Source organism: Argiope bruennichi, chromosome 4 (genome assembly GCF_947563725.1).
Source record: "Argiope bruennichi chromosome 4, qqArgBrue1.1, whole genome shotgun sequence".
Classification (NCBI taxonomy): domain Eukaryota; kingdom Metazoa; phylum Arthropoda; class Arachnida; order Araneae; family Araneidae; genus Argiope; species Argiope bruennichi.
This window is the reverse complement of record NC_079154.1, coordinates 26,542,121-26,563,938: the sequence shown is the minus strand read 5'-3', so window position 1 is coordinate 26,563,938 and position 21,818 is coordinate 26,542,121. Positions and strand designations below refer to the sequence as shown.

Sequence of the window (21,818 nt, the reverse complement as noted above, 5' to 3'; positions counted from 1 at the left end):
AGGAAGCAAGTGAGGTTTCACATTTCCGGTATTTCGTCTCTTCAGATCACGTGTTTGACAACTGTAAAAGGGCCTGGGCTTCCGGAATAAGGATTGGTTGTTATGGAGTTGTTTACAGATTTCGCCGGTTGGGTCTGAGCACGTTGAAAATACTGTCATGACTGTAAATAGTTGGACAGTTGTAGGACAGAATAAATTAAAAAATTGTTAACTATGCTTAGTAAAATGTTTCCAACCCATACTGAAATGGGTTGCACCTCTAATATCCTAATATGCATTTCTCTTGCTACTATGTATGTTGGAAGTTTATATGTTTGGCGCAACACCCATGGCAGGTGAGTACCATTAATGTCTTTCCTTTTTTTAAATTTAAATTACGATCTTATGCCAAAAATAAATAAATAATGAAAAGTTTTCCTTTATTTATAAAAAAATTATCAGTTTCCACTCTTTTGATTAAATGTGTTAAAAGTTGCAAACTAATGCATAAGAATTATAGTTTTCTGAAAATTTTTGAAAAGTAATATTATGCTTTTAAAATTGATAAAAAAATTATTTATCCATGCACAAAATTTATTCTTTCTCTTTTTTATATTATATCCTTATTTGTATGTATTAATGTAATATATAAATATTAATATTTTCAAAAATTTACTAAATGTAGTTTGTAAAAAGCATGGCATGTTTATCTAATTATATCCCAAATATTTGACATAAACTTTTTTCTCTTCTTTTTATTATTTATTATTCAGCTACCAGATTTATCCACAAATCAAAGTTTTTTAACTACTAGAATAGCATTTCCTTTGATTTTATATCATTTGTGTGGCTAAAATGATTTCTAATATACCGTCTTCAGGTAATATATGTAATTTAGAGATAATTTTATTCAGTGAGGAATTTTTTTATAACAAAATGCATTTTATACTCTGTATTTTTTGCTTGAAAATTTAATAAATAACTTTTGTTAATATTTATATAATTGCATGATTCATTTTAATTGTAAATTGTTAAAATTTATAGAAAGTGTTGATTCTTATATATATTTTAGATGAAATTCATTTTAAATTATATAATATTTTAATAGTAACATATTTTTAAAAAAAACATATTTTAATTAATACTTGCTTTTATCTTTTTTATAATATATGTAGAATTATTTTGTATGTATCTTATTTTTTGCCATAGTTTAATCTTGCTAAGAGATGATATGTATGTTGTTTGAAGAAAGTAACTGATATTTTCTGCGACAAGTTAAAGAAATCTTTTAAGAAAAAGATATAAGAATAAAAAAATGTATTTATAAATATTGGAGTAAACAAATATTTTCTCTATGACTGACAGTGGTGATAAATGAAAATTGGATTTTAACTTATTAAATGGAAAGAAGTTATCATCATTAGATTACCTGGTATTGATAAGCATAAGGCCTGAATAAGGTCATTTCATATATCAGAAGTTTGGAATGTTATAAGCATATTTGAACAAGGACAGGTGATTCCATGGTTGTAGAAATACCACCATATCATGAAGTGTGATTTCTAATCTTTGAAATAATTTTTTTTAGACAAGAAATGCATACTAAAGTTAGTCATATGTATGTAACCATATTTAAAGAGAATCAATATTTATCAATAATGCTGGGAACATGAAATTACAAGAATACCATTTAGAGGTTTTCCGTATCAAATCAAAAAATTTTTTTAACAAAATTTACTTCATTGTCTCTTATTTTTTGTAATCATTCATAAATTTCACACATGTATATTATGTATATAAAATAATGTATCCATGGGAAAAAAAGTACCAGGTTTCATCCTGGTATGTCTATTTTTGAATCGCAGCTATGTAATACTTCGAAATTGGTCCAAAAACAGTGAATGGAAATTTTTATAATTGCTTTAGGAGTTTCCTAATTGAATTTTAGAGTCAAGATATACTAGAAGTTAATTTAGAAATTTTTTCAAAATTATGAATTTTAAAATTTATTTTATAAATAGTTAATATTAATAAAAATTATCTAATAAAATATATATTTGAGATGATGATAAAATAATTCAAAGATGAATTGGTTATTCATTAATAACTTATATTTAGTTAATTAACACAAGAATGCTAATTTTTACACTTTTGTAAAAATTAGCATTCATATTCATTAGCTTTGTATGAATATGAATTTAAACCTGAAGAATGATTATAATAACAAGTCTAAAACAATCAAATCATGCAGGCTGGTAATTTACTGGTAATTTTTATTACTTCATACCTCAAAGCTTTTTTAAATTAAATTAGAATACTTGCATTTTTAAATTTGCTTTTATAAGAGTTAACCTTCTGGCTGCGTAATTCTTTAAAATGACTATTTAGATGTGATGTTTGCAAATAATTTCAAATATTTTTCAAAGAAAGTGAATTGATACTATATGTTACAGGATAATAGTATAATATAATTAAATTCTGTAATCATAAAAATAAACACTCTAAACTGCAAAAAACGTGGGATGCAATAGAAGATGGACTGATTGCCAACCATCAGGATATGCAACTGGAGGGTTAATAAATTGCTAAAACTTCAAAACTAAAAATGTTACTAAAAATAAATAGGATCAATAAAATGTATACATATAGTACTAATGAGATAATATTTGATATATCCAACTATTAAAAACTTTCAAAATTAAATTTCTTTCAGATAAGTCTGTTGTATTATACAAAAATAAAAGAATAAAAAACTGTTCAAAGTCTTTATTTTCATGAGGATGATTTTTAAAGTAAAAGGTTAGTAACACTTTCTAACTACACCATATAGAAAAGAACCTTGCAATGGAATAAGGGTATTATAAAAATCAAATTCAGACCTACAACAATTTTTTAAAGATCTAATGGCATTATTCCTTTGGTAGATTTTGCCTATTCAATTCGAGATGAATATGCTGAATTGAAATTTTTCTTGAAAAGTCGTTTTGCACAAACATTGACTATCAAAGAAATACTTTAACACTAAATATATACTGCCACAACTACCGCAAAATTATTTTTAAATTCTTATCATTATAATTATTGATGAATTATAAGGTTGGAAAAAGGAAATAAAATCTGCAGATAAACTTAAATTAGAAGGCATATAAAGCTACATCACAGCTACCTATGAAGAAAGCTGATGGCTTGTAGTATCTTTTACAGGAAAATGAAGAAATATGAAGTAAACATTATTTTTCGTCATCCATCTAGGCCATATATCATTCTCATATTCAAGGAATTATATTTTATGGGTATCAGTGGATATTCTGATAAAAGTGAATCCTTCTGTTCTTGAAATTACCGTATTTGAAAGTAATGTATGCTAATGAAATGTGGCCTGCTCAAACATAAGAGGATAAAACTATCTTGTTACCAAATAAAACGTTTTTATCTTAAACTCATTATTGTAATCTTTTTTCAAGTTTTTATTCATATTTATTTTCATGGAAGTGTGAAAATTAATACATATGTGTTATTCACCTATAAATATACAAATTATTAGTAAAAAATCAAGCATTAGGAATTTTTTTAAATCAAATAACCATTAATCGTTCCTCATTTATATTTTGTTAGATGATTTACAACAATACTAATTATTCAGGAAATAAAATTTAAAATACATACTTTTCGGAAAAAAATTTACATTTTTTTTAAATTTTAGATTTTGGTAATATTTTTTGAATATTATATTGCATACCACAGGAGAGTGTGAATGCTGTAAAATGAAGCATTTATCAGCTCTGTAACTGAATTAGGAAAGCTTCTAAAGCACCTCAAAAAATCTTGTTCGCTGTTTTGGATAAATTTTTGGACACATTACATAGCTGTAAAAATTCAAAATTCTTGTATAATTCAAAAAGGAATTGATATATTTCCTCAAGTCTACATGAAGTATATACCTGTACCAAATTTTATTTTTTAAAAAATACGAGATAGTGAGATTTTAAAGTGTATTGAGTTGATTTGGAAAGACACCTTTGTTTGGCTGCTGGTACAAAAATTTTAACTGAAACTGTCCAAAACGACTTTTTTATTATAGGTTTTTTAGTGGGAAAATTTAAGTTGTGTATACTGTTGACAAGTATTAATTATGGTGGTTAATGAAAATGGGAAACAGGGCGTATTAATTTGAGGAGAAACACCTGGAATTTTATTTTCTTTCCAATGAGTCTCAGTTTGCAGATCATCTCGATGGTATATATATTATTTGGAGGTAGCATGAAACTCTAAACTATTCTACACTCATGTAAAAATGTGTCAGATTTGTGAAAATGTAACGATGATCTGGATAGTATTTCTGTTAATTGATTTGACAGTTTTTACATAAATAGGAATGTTTCTCTAATGGCTCAAAGATGTAGGAATATGATTCTTAGAACTTCATTGTCTCTTGTACTAAACCAATAAGAGAGGAATTCATTTTAATAAACAAATATTGGCTATATCAGTTTGTAGACCATATATTTAATAATGAAGACTTTATTTGAATTGTTTTTCTAGCATGATCTCTAGATTGGTTTCAATAAAGCATGTTTGGGACATGCTAATTTGACATATTGTTGTTTTGCCATACCTACAAATAGTTTAAAAACTGGAAGTGCTCCTGAAGGAGGATGGGAATCAAACAGAGAAGAGTCAGACAGAATATTCCAATCCCTTATTAGTATTTCAAATAAGCCTTATTACTTATAAAAATGCTGTTGCAAGAAATCACAATTTTCTTCTTTCCTAAGATGCACAAAATTGTATATTTAAAAAAAAAATTACAAAAGTAAAAAAAAAAAAACAGGCAATCAAATAAGAAATTTTTTAAAAAGCATACCATAATTGAGAATAATATATCAATCATCAATTCTTCCTCTTCTACATTATGTATCTGAAACCTCAATAACCACTGTTTTAAGCAGCTTGCATTTCTATTTTTTCCAATTACTGAAATTTGCTAAAAAATAAGTTATATCAATTTGGTGTGTCGCTATATCATTATTATGTGCATATTACTCTTTTAAATGCTTATTTATTTTAATTCTTTACACTTCTTTTATTAAATAAACTGATTTTAATTTTTTTTTAGTATTTGGAAGAAATATTTAGGTTTAAGTATTTTTGACTCGACTTTCCATATCATTTTCAGTTTGTCTTTCAGTAATTTTTGTTCAATTTTACTATCTTCCATTAAATTTTTGAATTAAATAGTAATATTATGCTTTGCTTCATCACTTTTTAAGTGGCTCATTATATATGGGGAGGGGGGGGTATTTTAAAGTTTTATCCTCGATTTTGATTTTACCAATTAGGTGTCCCCCCCCCCCAAATATTTTCACACTATTTGTTATTCTTCTCTAAAGACAATTCTCTTCAGTTTGAGCATTGGTCTCAGTGAAAATATTTATGCTAATTCATATGAATTAACTTGGTTATATATATGCTGTTTATTAAATTATTTCTGAAGAAATATTGCAAGGAATATTTTTAATTTAAATTATTTGGTTTTGATATTTACATACATTTCATTCTCTGTTCAAAAAAATTCTATTAATTTGTGAAAAATTGTTTTTTTTAAAAAACTTTATCAGTTTTAAGTTTTATTTTGGCATTTAATCAATTTCTCTAAATCATAATTTGTATTTTATTTGTAGGGATCACCCATCAACGATTAAAAAGAGATTCCTAAGTGTCTTTCTTATGTCATTTGTTTCTGCAACTGTTGTATATATATTTACAGACAAGCTTTATTTTGGATATGTAAGTAATTTCTTTGATTTATTTTTGATTCATGATATTTCAGTTTGTGAAATAAGCTAGGTGTTTAAACTTGATGTGATATAATTTATATAGAATTGACTGAAGAGCTATGATAATACCACACCTCATATTTGTAATATTAATAGCTTATCATCGTCTTTATTAAAAAATCTTTTTCTAATGGTTTATTTCTTTATTCTTTCTTAGCAAATTGTATACTTATTTCTAAAGGTTCCTAAAAACAAAATTGAAATTCAATCATTTGTAAATATAAATTACTGCTGCCAAATTTTTCTTTTCACTTTTATCTGTGTTTTCTATAAAGTATTGAATAAGTAATATTCACATAAGAATATAAACTTTGATTCACGAGAAATTTGAACTTTCTTTTAAACATAATTGTCACTCAATTTCAAACAAAAGTAAGGAAAGAAAACTTTAGAAATAGACAATTAGCAATTTGCATTAGGAACACCAATCAATTTGGATTATTTTCATGTTTCTATAGCTAAAAAATTATCTATTTATTTGTATGAAAATATTCTTTAAAATCTTTCTTTCAATATTTATGAGGGAAAAAAATTGTAGGACTAATATAAAAATATTTATGTTATGGAAAAAATAACTCTTATAAGCTTTTAAAAATCATCTAATTCAATTGATATTCTAATTTTAATTAAACTAAATTTTTATGAGAAATGATAAAAGAAGATTTTTTTATATTATGACATTTTAAATAAAAGTAGCTTTTGTGTTAAAAATATTATACTTGAAAAATTTAAATCTCAAACAATGTTGGCTCTATCAACTAATTTTTTTAAAAAATAAAGGCATTCTTTTAAAAGGAAAATTTAACCCACTTTAGCTCACACTTTGTTATAATAAATATACTTGAAAAAAACTTTTCATTAATACATTTAATCATTCATGGCTTTTCTTCTAGGAAGTAACATATTGGTCCCTAATGGGTATTCGCTTATCTGGTCTAGTTCAAGCTATAATTCTGCCTTTATTTCTCACAATGGTATGTACATTACAGGTTATACTACAGTTGTTAATCTGATTTTTATTTAAAAAGTATTTGAATAATGTTAAATAAAATATTAATTAATGTAGCTCTAAAAAGATTAATACCTTAGCAGTAAAATAGGGAATTATTGGGGGGGGGGAAGAGCTAGAAACATAAATATATTTGCATATACAATTATTTTTGGTGTTCCGTTAGTTCTGAATAAGTTTTAATAGCTTATCATCAAATGTTAATCATATGATTTATTAAGTTTTTATTTATTGCCATCAAAATTTCTTTTTATACTTTTCTAAAATTGCTAAAATGTGCAGTAAGTAGGGTAATTTGAACAGTAAATTTGGTTTAAAATTGCATCTTTTACATTATAAAGATTCTGAACTTGGGTTAAATTTTTGATGCCATCAAGCTCATGTAGATGACCATGCTTTTTATCAAGTCTTTTTTGTTGAATCATAAAATCCATTGAGAAATGAAAAAAGCTTTTTTTAAAAAATGTTGTATTTGCATGATATGCAATTAAAATTAATTTGGAAATCTCTCTCTAATGTGTTTTTTTTGGGGGGGGAGGTATTTTATCTAAAAGTTAATGTTACGTTGTTAATTCTTTCCAATTTTTTTATTCATATTTTGTATGTTAAGAGTTTTGTTAGTTATGTTATTCTATTGCTGTTGTTTATATCTTGTATTGGTTTTTGTTTCACATTCTATTGCTGATGAATGTATTTAATAGTAAAAGTAATTGTATTTTTCTTTATATATTATTAACACTTTCTTCATAATAACCCAACTTAACTTTATCAGCAGTTCATTAAATTGTTAATATCTATTAATTTTATATAAAAATGAATTAAAAGTATAAATTAATTAAAATTTGGATTCTAAGCTGCAAAAAAATTACTGAAAAAAAAACTTTTCTAGCTTTTTCATTTTCTGGCTCAGATCTGGTAAAAATGTTTTCATTCTTTTTTTTTTTTCCTTCTTCCCTTCTGTTTTCATTATTGTTGAAATCTCTGTATTCTCTTTTCTGCAGCCAACTAGCTTTGTACCAGTTTCCTGAAAACTAAACTTTAATGCATGTACTGTTTTAGTTTTTTATTTGAGCTTGAAGTTCAATTTGTTGTTTTTAAAAAATTTTGTTCTAAATTCCAGTGTTTTTTTTTTTTTTTTTTCTATCACACTATACATTTTTTTTAATGTGATGAAAAGGAATATAGTTTCTTATTTTCATCTAATTGAACTTGTTTGGTAATGGAAATGTAGCTGTATGGTGTATATATCCCCTCCATAAGTGAATAAAAACAAAATAATTGTTAGAATTGTGCTTATCATCACTATTGTTCTAAAGAAATTCATGCATATTTTTTCCCTTTGCAGTTAATTAACTTATTATTAAATTCAAATTTTAAGTGGAATGATTAGTGTTTTGTTTAATAAATGTAATCATACTATATTGAAAATGTAAAAGTTCTATATGAGATAAGACATACTTTTCATAAAAATGTTTTAAGTACAACATTAAAATCGCATTTATCTGCATTTAAAAAAATTTGTTTCTTGTCTTACTCTTTAAAAATTCTTTTTCACTTGTTTACATATTTTTATTCTTTTTACTAGGTACTTTTTTTGGGTCCAATGTCTCTCCATTATAATGAAGGACTCTACCAGAGATTTTTTGGTAAAATGATTCTATCTCAGTATGTTATTCGGTAATAATAAAATAATGCATAAGGTATTTTTAAATCAAAGTTTTTTTAAATCTCTCATCTGTTAAGAAAGTTATTATATTGTAATTGGATATTATTGATTTGAATATACAATATTATCTTTTAATTTATTACATTGTTTACAGTTCAGAGCCATTTCATTCCTTCCTTGCAATTCACATCTTGATAAATGTTTCTCTACTATAATTAAAATAAAATGTCTTATTTTCTATTCTTTTAAATAGAGGAATGTGTCACATAGTGAATGTTTTAAATACCCTGTGAGCTCATAAAACCTATAGTATATTTGAAGAATCTATATAGTTAAACTTATTAATTTATCCTAACCTTAGACTTGTAAAAATTGCAACCTTTAGCAATTCTAAAAAATGTCAGCTTGAGATAAAGAATATGTATCCATGATTTATTAATCTTTAAACATTAATGAGTATCATGGGTATAGTTTCCCTTTGTAAATGAATAAGTTTTAGAATTTTACTTCGTCTTATTATTTTAAAGAAATTAATACATTTATATTTTTGAGAGGAAGGAAGTCTTTGGCTCCTTATAATAATGATAGATTCTAGTGGAGATTTTTTATGAAGCTATTCTATCTCAGCTATTAATTCATTTCATAGTTTTATGAAAAAATACATGAGTGATATTTTTATTTTTTAATTAATGGATTTCATTTTTTGTCTGGGGGGAGGAACTGTTTTCTTCTTTCGTTTTTTACCATTCTTATTCTAAAATTTATAAAGGTTGTAATTTAAAACTGCTAAATTCAGTTAGAATTAATGGTTAAAAAAAAGGAACAAATATTGGTTTGCTATTACTTTAAATAATATGGATCTCAAATTTTTTATTTATTTTTTTAATAAAAGCAGTCTGTTATCTATAAACTTGAGAATTCATTTGCAATAAATGGTTTGTTTATTTTGAACATATTCCATTTCAGATCTCAAAATGTGGTTATATTGTCTAACTAATGTTGTATGGTTAAGAAATCATGTGATAGTAAGTTTCTGCTGTTAATCAATATTTCTAATCTTTGAAAAATATTAATATATTTCTATTAATTTTAACATTTACTTTTGTTCACATTATAATTTCATCAATTAGGCATTTCAGAAACTTTTGTTCAAGAACAAACATACTTTTCATTTAATCAAGTTGTAAATTAAGATTCTTTAGAATGGCATTTCTCAACCTTCTTGTAATTATCTATCTCTAATCCTGTCATCATTGTTCTGTATTCATACCTCATTCCATTATTATATTTTTAACACTAATAATTCCATTATTATATTTTTAACATCTACATACATATCTATCAATGTCCACTATTAAATTTTTTCTGTGTACCCTTTGAGATTATTTCATGGACCCCTGAGGGGGAAGGAATATATACCATAGGTTAAGAAATTCTGCCTTAAAAAATCCTTGAAAAGAGTAGAAAATAATACATTCAAGACATTTTTAACTTATTTAGAAAAAGATATTTAGAATTTTAATTTAACATTTAAATTTTCAATAATTATTTTCCTGATGTTAGTATAGCATTTAATATTCAGCAAATAGAATAAATTTAAAAAACAGTTCAGTAAAGATAAAATTTAAAAAAATTATATGGTCGTTTAATTTTACAAAAGTTATCACTTATTGCAGTAGATTGTGAAATATGTTATTAAGACATATTTTCTTAGAAAAGTAAAACTAATTTTCAAAAATTTGGTGATAAAGATTTAAGAAAAGTTAAAAAGCTATTGTGAATACAATATGAATTAATTTTATTTATCCTTTTGTTTATTCGACATACAATAGTATCTAAGTGAATATACAATTGTATCTTGCCCAATTTTTCTTTCAACTGAAAAACATTATGCAAATATTTATTAATTATAGAACTGTTTAACTTTGTATATTTCATGCAGTGAATACTGGTCTTTTTTATTTTTATATGTTATTATTTCAATTTAATAATACTTGTTTTTACTTCATTTTTTTTCAGGCTCCATTTTTTGAAGAATTTACTTTTAGAGCCTGTATGCTGCCAATATTAGTGCCATGCTTTGGGAAAAATAACTCTGTGATCTTATGCCCATTCTTTTTTGGAATTGGTAAGTTTGTTTGTTTTTATATTTTTTCCCATTTTTTTTTTTTAATTTTCATAATCAATTATGTTTTAAATTGCTGTGGAAACAAGACAGTTAATGCAAAGTAGATGAAAGGAAACTTTGTTATTAATTTAATATATTTAAAAAATCATTTCTTTTTTTTAGCTCATCTTCATCTTTTGAATGAAAAGTTGGCCCATGGGGCCAAATTCAAGGCAGCCATTATGCAATCTTGTAAGTATTTCTATGTGAATCTAAAATGGTGCTTTTGAAGTTTCATGAATTAGAAAATTTAGGGGTTACAGAAAAGTGTATCTTTTTGTTTTATTGTTATTGATTATCTTGCTAAATATGATTAATAGAACCAGAAGACTGTATAAAAATTTAAATTTCATGGTTAATTTCAGTAATACTCTTTATTTGGTCAAAAAATGTGAGATATATATTTTATCATGTAGAGCAGTCTTCCGAATGGAAATTTGTGTCGATTTAGAATGGATAAAAAATTACCTTTTGTCCTACCTATCTAGAGTGAACTTCATGTATATAAAAAATCTACTTCTATTTATGTTGTTTTTATCTTTTATTTTTCTTAGAACTTCTTTAAATAGACTATTGAGATTTTTCTTGTGTTTGCTCTTAGTGTTCCAGTTTGCCTACACTACTGTATTTGGTGCTTACTCAACTTATTTATTCTTACGAACAGGTAAGACAAGCTTAACTTTTGTACTTGTTGACAATTAAAAAAACATTTAAAATATTTTCCTGCTGTGTAAACCAGTAATAAAAAAAGTTTAAAATTGAATTAATTACAAGTGAATCTGAGTTTTCAGAATTTTTTCATTTTAATTGTGATATTAATGTCCCAATAGCTGACTATATTTCAGCATCAGTGGGCTCTAAATCATTTACAGCAAAAGTCTGCATGTACAATGGAATTGAATATACCTGAATTTATATTGTATCCATTGAGTTTAAGCATCTTGTGAGTGACATTGTCTAAAAGTTTGGAGAAGGATACTATGCTTTCTGGTTTAATTTAGCTCAGAATTCTTAGATTGGCCCCAAAATGACTGGCCTAGTAGAATTTTAGAGTATATATGTATCAAGCAAAATTAAACTCCCTTCTTAAATCTTCATTTGAAACTTTCATTTTGTTTCCCAAATAGTTGGTTTGATTATTAATTTTCATGTGTTGATAATTATATTGTTATATTGATCTTTTTTTTTTTTTTTTTTTTTTTACTGATTTCTTATTAGTTAATGTTGAATCTGATTTTTTCCTTTCTATATATTTTATTGACCAATGATCTTTAATATATATTATGCAATACCCGAACTTAGCCAGAGACCATGCGGGAAACTTGATAGGCCACCGAAGAGCATGTAGCGGTACTATAACGTGCAACTAAAAACTGACATTTGCCACGAGGTTCAAATCAAATTGATAGTGCCGCTTTGTGGTTATTTTTGATCTCGGCAAGTATGCAAATTAACGACTCCTTCAGTCTCATGCACACGCTCTCTACACGCTTAAGCTCGCGAAGCAAGAGGAGAAAAAAGAAAAACAAAAAACGCTGCCGCGACTGGAACGATGCTGACTGAATCTTTAATCGTGTTTTCACTAATCTCGCAATTGTACAAAGTCTTGTAAATATGTTGTAATTAAATTTTCTTTAACTTAAACCTTGTTTTCTTAGCTCTAGCATATTTTAAATTAGGCAGGCAAATTTGTAGGTTAGGTAATTGAAACTAGCACTAACCCACAAACAATCCCACCTAGCACGAATGAATTAACTACACTTGATGACATTGGACCCTCTCAAAAAATAAAGTACTCTCTAGAGAAAATGCATATTGGTACAGAAAAATAATAGGAAAAAAACATTACATTTTATATTATATATTAAGTTGTGAAACAGTAAAAATGCATAAAATATATTAATTGAGTGTTAACTTTTTATATTAGGAGAAGACTAAATTCAAAAGATTTGACAAAATGTCCCTAATAGAAGATTTTATGACTTAAATTTTTATGAGTTCTTTGAATACAAGAGACATCCAATTTCTTGGCTATCTGTGTCTGTGTTCTCGCCATAGTACACAGGCTTTGATCATGTGATTTATAGATCCTTCTTTGATGCCACACTGACAAGTCGAACTTTGGTCAAAGAAACGACTTTGATGCACTTTCTTTCTGTATATAATAATGCCAGGAAACAATTTTCAGTAACAATAATTCTTTAGTTGCAATACATTTTTGATCTGTTCATATTTAGAAGTATGACAGCAATTTTCATCAGAAACCATTATGAAAAGAAATTGAATGAAAAGAAGTTTGATAAATGTACTCGCAGCTTTCATGCAATTTGGAAATAAAACTAAAATACATCGCTGGTTGTTCAGCAGATTTAATGAGGCCTGGGAAAGCTAAAAATTCCTGCATCAGTTAAAATAAGTTTTTTTATCCTTAAAGTTAAGAGACATGAAAAAGAATTATTACATTGTTTTGTATTAAAAAATATGAAAGTTCCATGGCTTTAGTGAAGGAAAGGCTATGATGAACCATTATTGAAAATATGAAATCTTATATTAAGATTCGTCCATTACATGTTTTTTAATTCTTGCACTAGCATATCTATTCTGTTAACCTTCACTATGTGAAAGGTTAATCAGTTCTAAAATGAAATTCGGAATTTATCAAATTAAGTTGAAATGAGTTTTGATGGAAAGCTTGTGATAAATCAAATAATGAAGAAAGAGCAAATAAGTTTCAAACTATTATTCTATACTCGAATGTTGCCATTTATATATCTGTTGTACTGCTTTCAATCATAAATAAAACAAATTTTAACTTAGGTCATGTTGCTGCTCCTGTCATCGTCCATGCATTTTGCAACCACATGGGATTTCCTGACTTTGGACAGTTGTTTACTATTGAAGGGCCTAAGCAGTCTGTTCTCATGTTGTGTTTTGTTGCTGGTCTTGTTATGTGGATGCTAATGTTAGAGCCTTTGACTGAACCACAAATTTATAATAATACTCTATATTGGCCAACGACTTAGTCTACTTTTGTATAAAAGAATTGTAAAGAATAGGTGCTTTATGTATTTATATTTTTATTGCCTTACAAACTGAGAATAATTTACTAATGTTTTTAATTTTGAAGATATTTTTATTGTAAAGAACTTTCATAAAAAAGACTATATTAGAAGATAATAAAAAATAGTTTGAGATATATATTTTTCTGCCTTGGATTTTTTTAAATACATATGAAGGGAATTCTATAATTGTGATACGTTCTTTTAGTATTAAATTTGATATGAAAAATTAGTTTAATCAAGATTCTCATTCATTTGAAATTAAATCTTCAGGAAGTTTCAGTCATACACTTATAAGTAAGCAATTTTCTCTCATTCTGTTGCTTTCAACAGGCAATATATTTTCAACATTTTTAAAAAAGATTGCTGAAGTATATGTTTATTTCTTTTATCTATTATATTTATTGCAATTATTTTATTAAAATGCTCACATTTTAAGTTTTAAATGTCTAAATGAAATATATCTGTTATAATTTTTTTAAAACATTTACATGCATTTGATAGAAAGATTAGTAATATTATGTATGTTATGTATAATTTCAAATTATATTCTAGAACTTTTATTTGTATAATATTGTATAAAATATCAAATATACTTTCAGAAGTACAAATCTATTGTAAAATTGTTATAAAATATCAATATAAATCATGATTCATGTAGGGGATATACTTTCCAAATTCAACATCACAATCATTGTATGAATGTCCTCAAACACTCTTTTGATATTGTTGGTATCTGTTGCTGTTGTATAGTGCCAGTAACAATCCCTCTTCTTTGAACTTCTTCTGTAGTTATAATAATCATCATTACTACAGATGCTTGAAGCTTGATGTTGCTTCTTTGTTTCATCCTTTAATTTAAAAAAAGAGTGTTTTATTTTAAGTTAATTGTTAAAGTTACCTCAAAGTTATTGAAAGCTATTCAATATAAACATCATGAGAAAATTTTTAAAAAATTATTTAATATTAGTACTTATTGAAATCTTAATTTGAATATAAAAGATTCTACAATGTAAAATATTATAATGCTTAAAATCTTTCTGTTGTTTTCAACTTTATTTTTAATTAAAATTCTTTGATTAAGAAAATTTTCTCATTTTAATATCTCTTAATTTGTGGAAAAATAATAACAGCAATTAACTACTAGAATTGTTTAGCTACTATAAAGTTGTTCATATCATGCTTCTTTTATTTTTTTAATAAATGATTCAAATATTATCAAAGCATATAGGAAAATGAAAGTAAGGTTTTTAATTTCTTACCAGAAAAAGATCACGAATGAAACTGCGAACTTTTTCATATTCAGTTGTGGAATCTGCATCTGAAATCATCAATAAAATATATTTGATATTTTAAACACTTCAGCAATATTTTATATAGTAAATATCTATGAATTGAAATTTGTCCATGAAATCTTTTATTACTAAATTCATTAATATTAGTTGAAATGCATTAAAAATTGTGAACTTAACTGAGTCTTAGAATTTCATCTCCATTAAGGTAATCTCCATTAATGGAATTAGGTCACCATTTAAGCTACTTAGCAAGAAGGAATAATGAAGCAGTTTATTCAAAATCAGCCTTTTATATTTGATGGAGTGCAGAACATATAATTATTAGTTTCTTACCAAAGTTTCATGTGATAATTTCTTTATTTGCTGAAAATTTACTTCTTCTCCATAGAAACTGATATAGAAACAAATCTGGTTCATAATGACACATTCAAATTGCAAATATTTCAAATTGCATACAAACACTAATTCAGGAAATCATTCAAATTTTAAAAATGTACACTGGATAAGTCTGTTTCAGATCTCTCTCTCTCTTTCATTTTAAGTATCAGATTTCAAATTCTCTTTTAAGTGTTTATTCATTACAAAATCACATAGTTTTCTTAACAGATTTAAGCACCTAGGCTAGAGTCATTTGGTGCTGTATCATAACTGAAATTAAGCATAGAACACCTATGATCTAATAAAAATATGTCTATATGTTAAGAGGAGGGATGGAAGAAGGTGCCATTCTTTTATTAACTTCTTAAATTTTTGTATATCACAATTTTCTTAATATTATAATAATCAGCAGTTTCATGCTTAGTATTTACAGAGTATATGTTATTGTCTTTAAAAATTAAAATACTTCTGAAAGTTACATACTTTCTTGATATAAACAGTATTATTCTATTTAAAATAATTCCATTTCATTTTATAACGTGATACACCATCAATATTTTTTGATATAATAGTACACTCTATAATTAAAGAATTGAATCTGGTGCATTACAGTGATATTAAGTACAATTACTTTACCAATAGTAATTTAGTAATTGTACTTAACAATAACTTCTTTTATATGCATAACATGATTTTCACATTGATTTTCTTTTTATAAATATTTTTGAACTGACATTCTTGTTAATATAACATTACAAAATCATAATATATAGTTATAAGTCATATTTTTACTACTAGCATATTTAAGATTTTAATTAAATAAATGCTTATTTCAAAATTAAAATAAAATCAATTTTGAAACTTTTTAGGTGCCTTAGAATCAGTATTGTCCCTGGACTAGGGCTAATGGATAAGATAGCCTTGTAAATTCATCATTTTTTTTTTCTTTTAAAATAAAAAGACTAGTTTTTCTCTTTAGTGTTATAGATTTCTTCATTTTTTTATTTGAACTGTTTGTACTGAATAATAGCCAAGTAAACAAACAAAAAAAACCCCTCATTTATGTATGCCATTACAAATTATTTTTATCCCAATTACATTAAAACGAATATGATATCTGAAGTTGTTTGACGTCATACATAGCATAATGTGAAATATATCCTATATAATGTTGGTAAAATTGTTCATAACAAGTTATGCTGTATATTTTATTTTTACATTTGGATTACGAAAATCTCGGTTTTTCTGCTTTTATTATTTCTCCAAGATTAATTTTTTTAGATTAATTATTTTCAAATGAAAGCAAAGCCTAAAGGAACCAACTTTTTCTGTTCTATACCGCTTTGTAAGTGCTTTTTTTTTTAATCATTACTTATAATTTTAAGAGTAATTGTTCATCCTAAGGTACAGTTATTAAGAAATTGTTAATTATAAGATGCATGTTGCAAATAGATCAGGAAAACCAGATGAAAGTTAAAGGAGTGACTTATTGTCAAAAATTCTTTTGATCCATTGGTGCTATTATCTTTTTCAAGATGCTCTTTAATTGATTAAACATAACTGGAATGAAAATATTGATAACATATTCGCAGGATTGGTTTGATTATATTGCGAAGGCATACAAAAGCTATTTTGAAATGGATTTCGCAAATTTAATAGGGGTCAAATGACAAAGACGACACTTGCACTGGCATTCCCTTCTCCAATTTTCTGCACCATACCAGAACACTGCATTGGATCTTTGGAGAACATTTGGAATCGAATTTCGAATCTGGACACCTTGCCCAAAGTCAAAGCTTTTCAAATATACCCCTCAACGTCTTTTGGAAACTTTCGTACAAAATTAACTATTTTGTCGTGAATTTTTGTTTTCATAAGAAATTCGGGTTGAATTACTTGGTAATTAATCAGAACAGTCTTCATACCTTGGAAAATTCTCATGAATATTAATCAGAACATTCTTCATATCTGCAGGGCCGCTCATCTGGGGGTTGCGAAGGATGCTATGCACAGACCCCGCGATTGAGGGGCGCCAGCATGATCAAGAACTAAAATAATGTTCTGAACGGTAATAGCGGGATGGAAAGAAGAGAGGAAGAAATTTAAAGACGATATAAAGGCGGCCACGTATTACAATTATCCAAATGCATTCTGCTTCTGGTATATTTCCCATAAAAAACAAACTTCAGTCTTTATCAGGCATGTCAATTTTGAAGAAAAAAAGTATAAATGAATCATTTATAGGGTTTATTGAAATAACTGATGTGACTAGAGAAGGATTAGTAAAAACTCTATTGGAAAGATTAAGTGAGCTTGATTTATATATTATGAATTGTAGTGGGCTGGCATACGACAAAGGTAACAACATGAAAGAAAAATATTGCCGCATTGAAAAGAGCCACTCGACTCTGCATGGCCGAATGGTCATAGCACTCATCTCATAATCAACAGATTGTGAGTTCGAATCCCGCTAGAGACAATGCGATTCACAGTTTGTGTAAATATTTAATTCCTTGATTTTATGTTTCCCTTTATTTCAAGCTTCAGAAGATTCTGGACATTTCTTTAGTTTACCAGACAAGTGTTCTGGACCTTTCTTACTGTTTCCAGAAAAGTATTCTGGAACTTTCCCTGCTAGTATAAAACCAGAAGATTTGTCAGTCACTGTGTTCAGAGTTCAGTTAATAAATTGGTTTAGCTCTACTTCTTGTGTGTGCCATTGAATTCCACACTAAAGAACCTACGTGACAATATAAAAGTGTACAATCTAGAATAATTGCTCTAAATCCTCATGCAATCTATGTATCTGGGCTATCACTCTTTTAATTTATTAATTTGCAATGCCGCTTCTAGCAATATATATAGTATTTTTTTTTTTTTTTTTTTGAATACTGCAACGCTTATATTGCTTATTTTCTGCATATACAAAAAGATGGGAAATTTTTGCATAAAAGCATTTAAACGTTACTCTTAAACCATTTATGCGACACTCATTGGGAAGCCAAAATATATTCAGTTAAAGCAATGTATATATAATTTGAAGAAACTTTTAATGCCATAGAATAATTTATGGATACAAATTACAATAATACAGCAGTATCCGAAGCTAAAAGTCTATTGGGTTCTATACAAGAAATGACATTTATTTTATGTTTAATAGTATGGTTTTCAATAATGTCCAAAATTAGCTCTATCTCTTAACTATTTTAAGTAAAAGCAATTGTTATCTACTGGACTTTTAATTTAGTCAATAAAATTAAAACTGAAATCCAAAATTTAACTCATTTTTAACGAAGCAGAAGTGATAGCACGTGGTGTGAATATTTCAGAACATTTTCCAATACAGAAGAAGATGAAATTATAGAAAACCCGGTTAAGAAATTTAGATGTTATTTTTTTTTAAAACTCTGTAACAGATACTGTTATTAGTCAGATAGAAGATAGATTTAAAAGTACTTTAAATTAGTCACTGATATGAAAACTTTAGAAAAACATAAATTAGAAAAATGCTTCGAAATTTTGTAACGTTTTATGACAAAGATGTAGATAAAAACCTAATACATGAAAATTGTTTTGCTACGAAATTTGATTTTGAATGAAAGGAACGTAAATAACCTAACAACACATATACTAACACGCAATGCATACTAACTTATAATGAGTTATTTCTAAATATACTGTGTTAAAATTTTTCTTTACATTGCCAGTTACAATAATAAATATTGAGCGTTCTTTCAGCAAATTAAAATTAATAAAGAATTGTTTTCAGTCAATCATATGCGCATAACACTTAAATACACTTGCTATACGAAGCATCCAAAAAGAATTGCAAAAAATTGTGATTTTCCTGAAGTAATTAATAGCAAAAACAAAATCACGCATTAAATAAATATTCAACAGTAATATGTGATCGTGTTTGTAATTTTTTTTTTTTTTTTTACTTTCTTTGCAAAAATTTTAGGGCCCCTTTTTTGCCCCGAGCCCCTTCATAGAGAAGGCCGGCTCTGCATATCTGGGAAAAAATTCGTTTTTTCCGTCATACTTTCTAGTCTCCTCCTTGTTTCTCCCGGAAACCGTTTCTATAAAGCGGCTTGTGTAATGGTGCCTTTTAGCAGCAAGGTTGACATAATCTTATCAGCCATATATGCCCTCACAGGCATTATTTTTTTATTTTATTAAAAATAAACTCTAATTTTAAAACTTTATTTCTAATTTATCGCCTTAGGCGGCCAGCTAATCAAAATAGGAATGAAAGGATGAGATATTTATATTTAACAATAAGGTGAACTCGGATTATACACAGACTTTGGAGGTGCAGAAACTGCAGATAACCTTAATATTGTCGGAAAAAGATACTAATTCACAATAAAATGTTATAGAGCAATTTTTATTTACTGTGAGGAATCTAAACATTAAATTATGATAAATAAATGGAAGATTTCTGTTCTCGAAATTTGATAATTTACTATCACAGAATACTAATAATTTTTTAGTAAAAACTCATTTTTAAAAATGTGTTATTGAATATTATAAATTAAAATATTGTTATTATAAATTCGTTATTGAATTTTTTATAACATTTTGAGATTAGCAACAGTAGATAATCTGTCTCATTAAATGATATTTTATAAAATATTTTTTTACCAGCTCTGAAAATTATTTGCTTCTTGAATTAGTCATATGAGCAATCAATGTGCAATTTTGAGTTATAATAAAATAGTACGATCAGCGACAAGACATTCACGGGCTGAAAGAGCAGAAAGAAACAGAACGAAAAAGTATCTAATAGGACGGAAATCAAGGTCAAAGAATGAAGAACTCCGGAAATGCGCTCATCCTTACGTACCTCGCCCCCTTAAAGAGATAGAATCGTCGAAAAGCGGTAGTCTCGGGATACTGAAAAGAACAGTTTGTATGTGCGGAAATGTACCTTCTACCAGATCTGTTTGCGTGGCATTGAAGAACAAATTTTCTACGGGAATAAATTTCTACCGATTTTTGCAATAAATCCCAATTTTTCTTTTATATTCTGAAACAAACCAATGAATATATGAAAAATTTTCTTCTGTATTTTTTTCTGTATCAAAACAATATGCTATTTTTTTTCTCTCTAATCGGCCTTAAGATTCTATAAATTGCCTTTTTTAAAGTTAAGTTAGTATCGGACTTCAAATTTATTATTTTTTTCGCTGTATTTAATAAGTTGAATGCAAGTAATAAACACATTTTAACGTTTAAATCCAAACCATTAGGTGTGTATTCCAAGTATTCAGGAAAAGTGTCTTGTATTCGAGCTCCTCTCTCGATCTTCTCTTTTAGTTGATCTTGTTTGTTGAGGAAGAGGATGAAACCAGATTCTTTCAAAAAACTGTAAAGGAGAAAATGTATTATGGTTATTTTTTTTTAATTCGTTATCCATTTAAAGTTCTGTTCATTCAAGGTTATATATTTGCAAAATAAAATTTTAGAGAATAAACATGGCAATTGGTGAACGATTTTATTGCTGATTTCATTTCCATCTATTTTATGAAAACACACTTATATATATTTATAAATGATTAATACTAAGTTCATTGTATGATAAAAATAGAAGCCTGTTTATCACTTTTTTTTCACTTTGATATAAGATAAGAATATTATAAAGTAAAAGTATAAATAGATAAATATAAATTAGATAAGAATAACTTATCTGATTTTTATGGAACTTGCATTGTTTCAAAAACAATTAAGAATGGTTGATTTTAATTTTAGAACAATTATTTCTTCATTTTTATTTTCATGTTACTTTTTGCCATCTTATAAATCAAAATCTTGGGTTGAATGTTATTTTAAGAGAAAATGTCTCCAAAATTTCATTTAAATCTTCACAGTAAATTTTATATATCTTTGGTTTATTTATTAGCTGTTGCCAATTTTTAGAATGGATTTAGATTTTTTTTAAAAATGAAATTACTATGCTTCTTCTACTTATATCGCACCAACCGATACTCATAATTATTTTACAAGTATCGGGTATAATTATCAATAATAATTGAATCAGCAAAAAGAATAGTTCGAAATTTGTCATTTCAATATAATCAAGTTTCTTTATTTGTATCCTTATTTTATCCTAACTTAATATTCTTATCCATTTTTTAAAATTTTTTTTCTGATTTAGTTATTCTTGACTACGATTATATGCCTAGTATTCTTTCAATGAGATGATTTTTGAAATTATCCTAAATTTCAATTACAAATTTAGCATTATCTGTTTTGAATCAATATTTAAGCATTTTTATTAATTTCATCTTAAAACTAATTTTTTTTTAAAAAAAATTTTAAGATGGGTTAAAATTTTTTTTGATGCAATTATGACATTTCTTCTCTTTTATGTTTTAGTCATAAAAGAGGATTTCGTCAGAAAATGCTTTGCTATCAAGCTTAAGTTC

The 21,818-nt window shown here is 26.4% G+C and overlaps 2 protein-coding genes across 2 annotated transcripts in view; one reads left to right on the top strand and one right to left on the bottom strand.

Annotated features, from left to right (window-relative positions):
• The first annotated feature begins 38 nt into the window (after positions 1-38).
• Positions 39-13,858, top strand: LOC129965835 (CAAX prenyl protease 2-like). Its single transcript, XM_056080049.1, has 9 exons — positions 39-335; positions 5,661-5,766; positions 6,710-6,790; positions 8,411-8,471; positions 9,458-9,516; positions 10,511-10,619; positions 10,782-10,850; positions 11,260-11,322; positions 13,476-13,858. The coding sequence occupies exons 1-9, from the start codon at positions 214-216 to the stop codon at positions 13,679-13,681; spliced, it is 876 nt and encodes a 291-aa protein (XP_055936024.1). The 5' UTR covers positions 39-213; the 3' UTR covers positions 13,682-13,858.
• Positions 13,859-14,202: 344 nt separating this feature from the next.
• Positions 14,203-21,818, bottom strand: part of LOC129965834 (guanine nucleotide-binding protein G(s) subunit alpha-like) — a 30,377-nt gene continuing 22,761 nt past the window's right edge. The window contains exons 10-12 of the mRNA XM_056080048.1: positions 20,637-20,758; positions 14,980-15,038; positions 14,203-14,568 (exon numbers count right to left, since the gene is read on the bottom strand). Of these exons, the coding sequence (XP_055936023.1) occupies positions 14,371-14,568; positions 14,980-15,038; positions 20,637-20,758 (379 nt within the window). The 3' untranslated portion in view covers positions 14,203-14,370. The remainder of the gene's footprint in view (positions 14,569-14,979; positions 15,039-20,636; positions 20,759-21,818) is intronic.

Coding starts and splice junctions, on each gene's coding strand:
- LOC129965835 (XM_056080049.1), top strand. CDS start 214: ATGCTTAGTAAAATGTTTCCAACCCATACTGAAATGGGTTGCACCTCT. Junction 336..5,660: donor TGGCGCAACACCCATGGCAG/GTGAGTACCATT, acceptor TTTTATTTGTAG/GGATCACCCATCAACGATTA. Junction 10,620..10,781: donor CCCATTCTTTTTTGGAATTG/GTAAGTTTGTTT, acceptor TCTTTTTTTTAG/CTCATCTTCATCTTTTGAAT.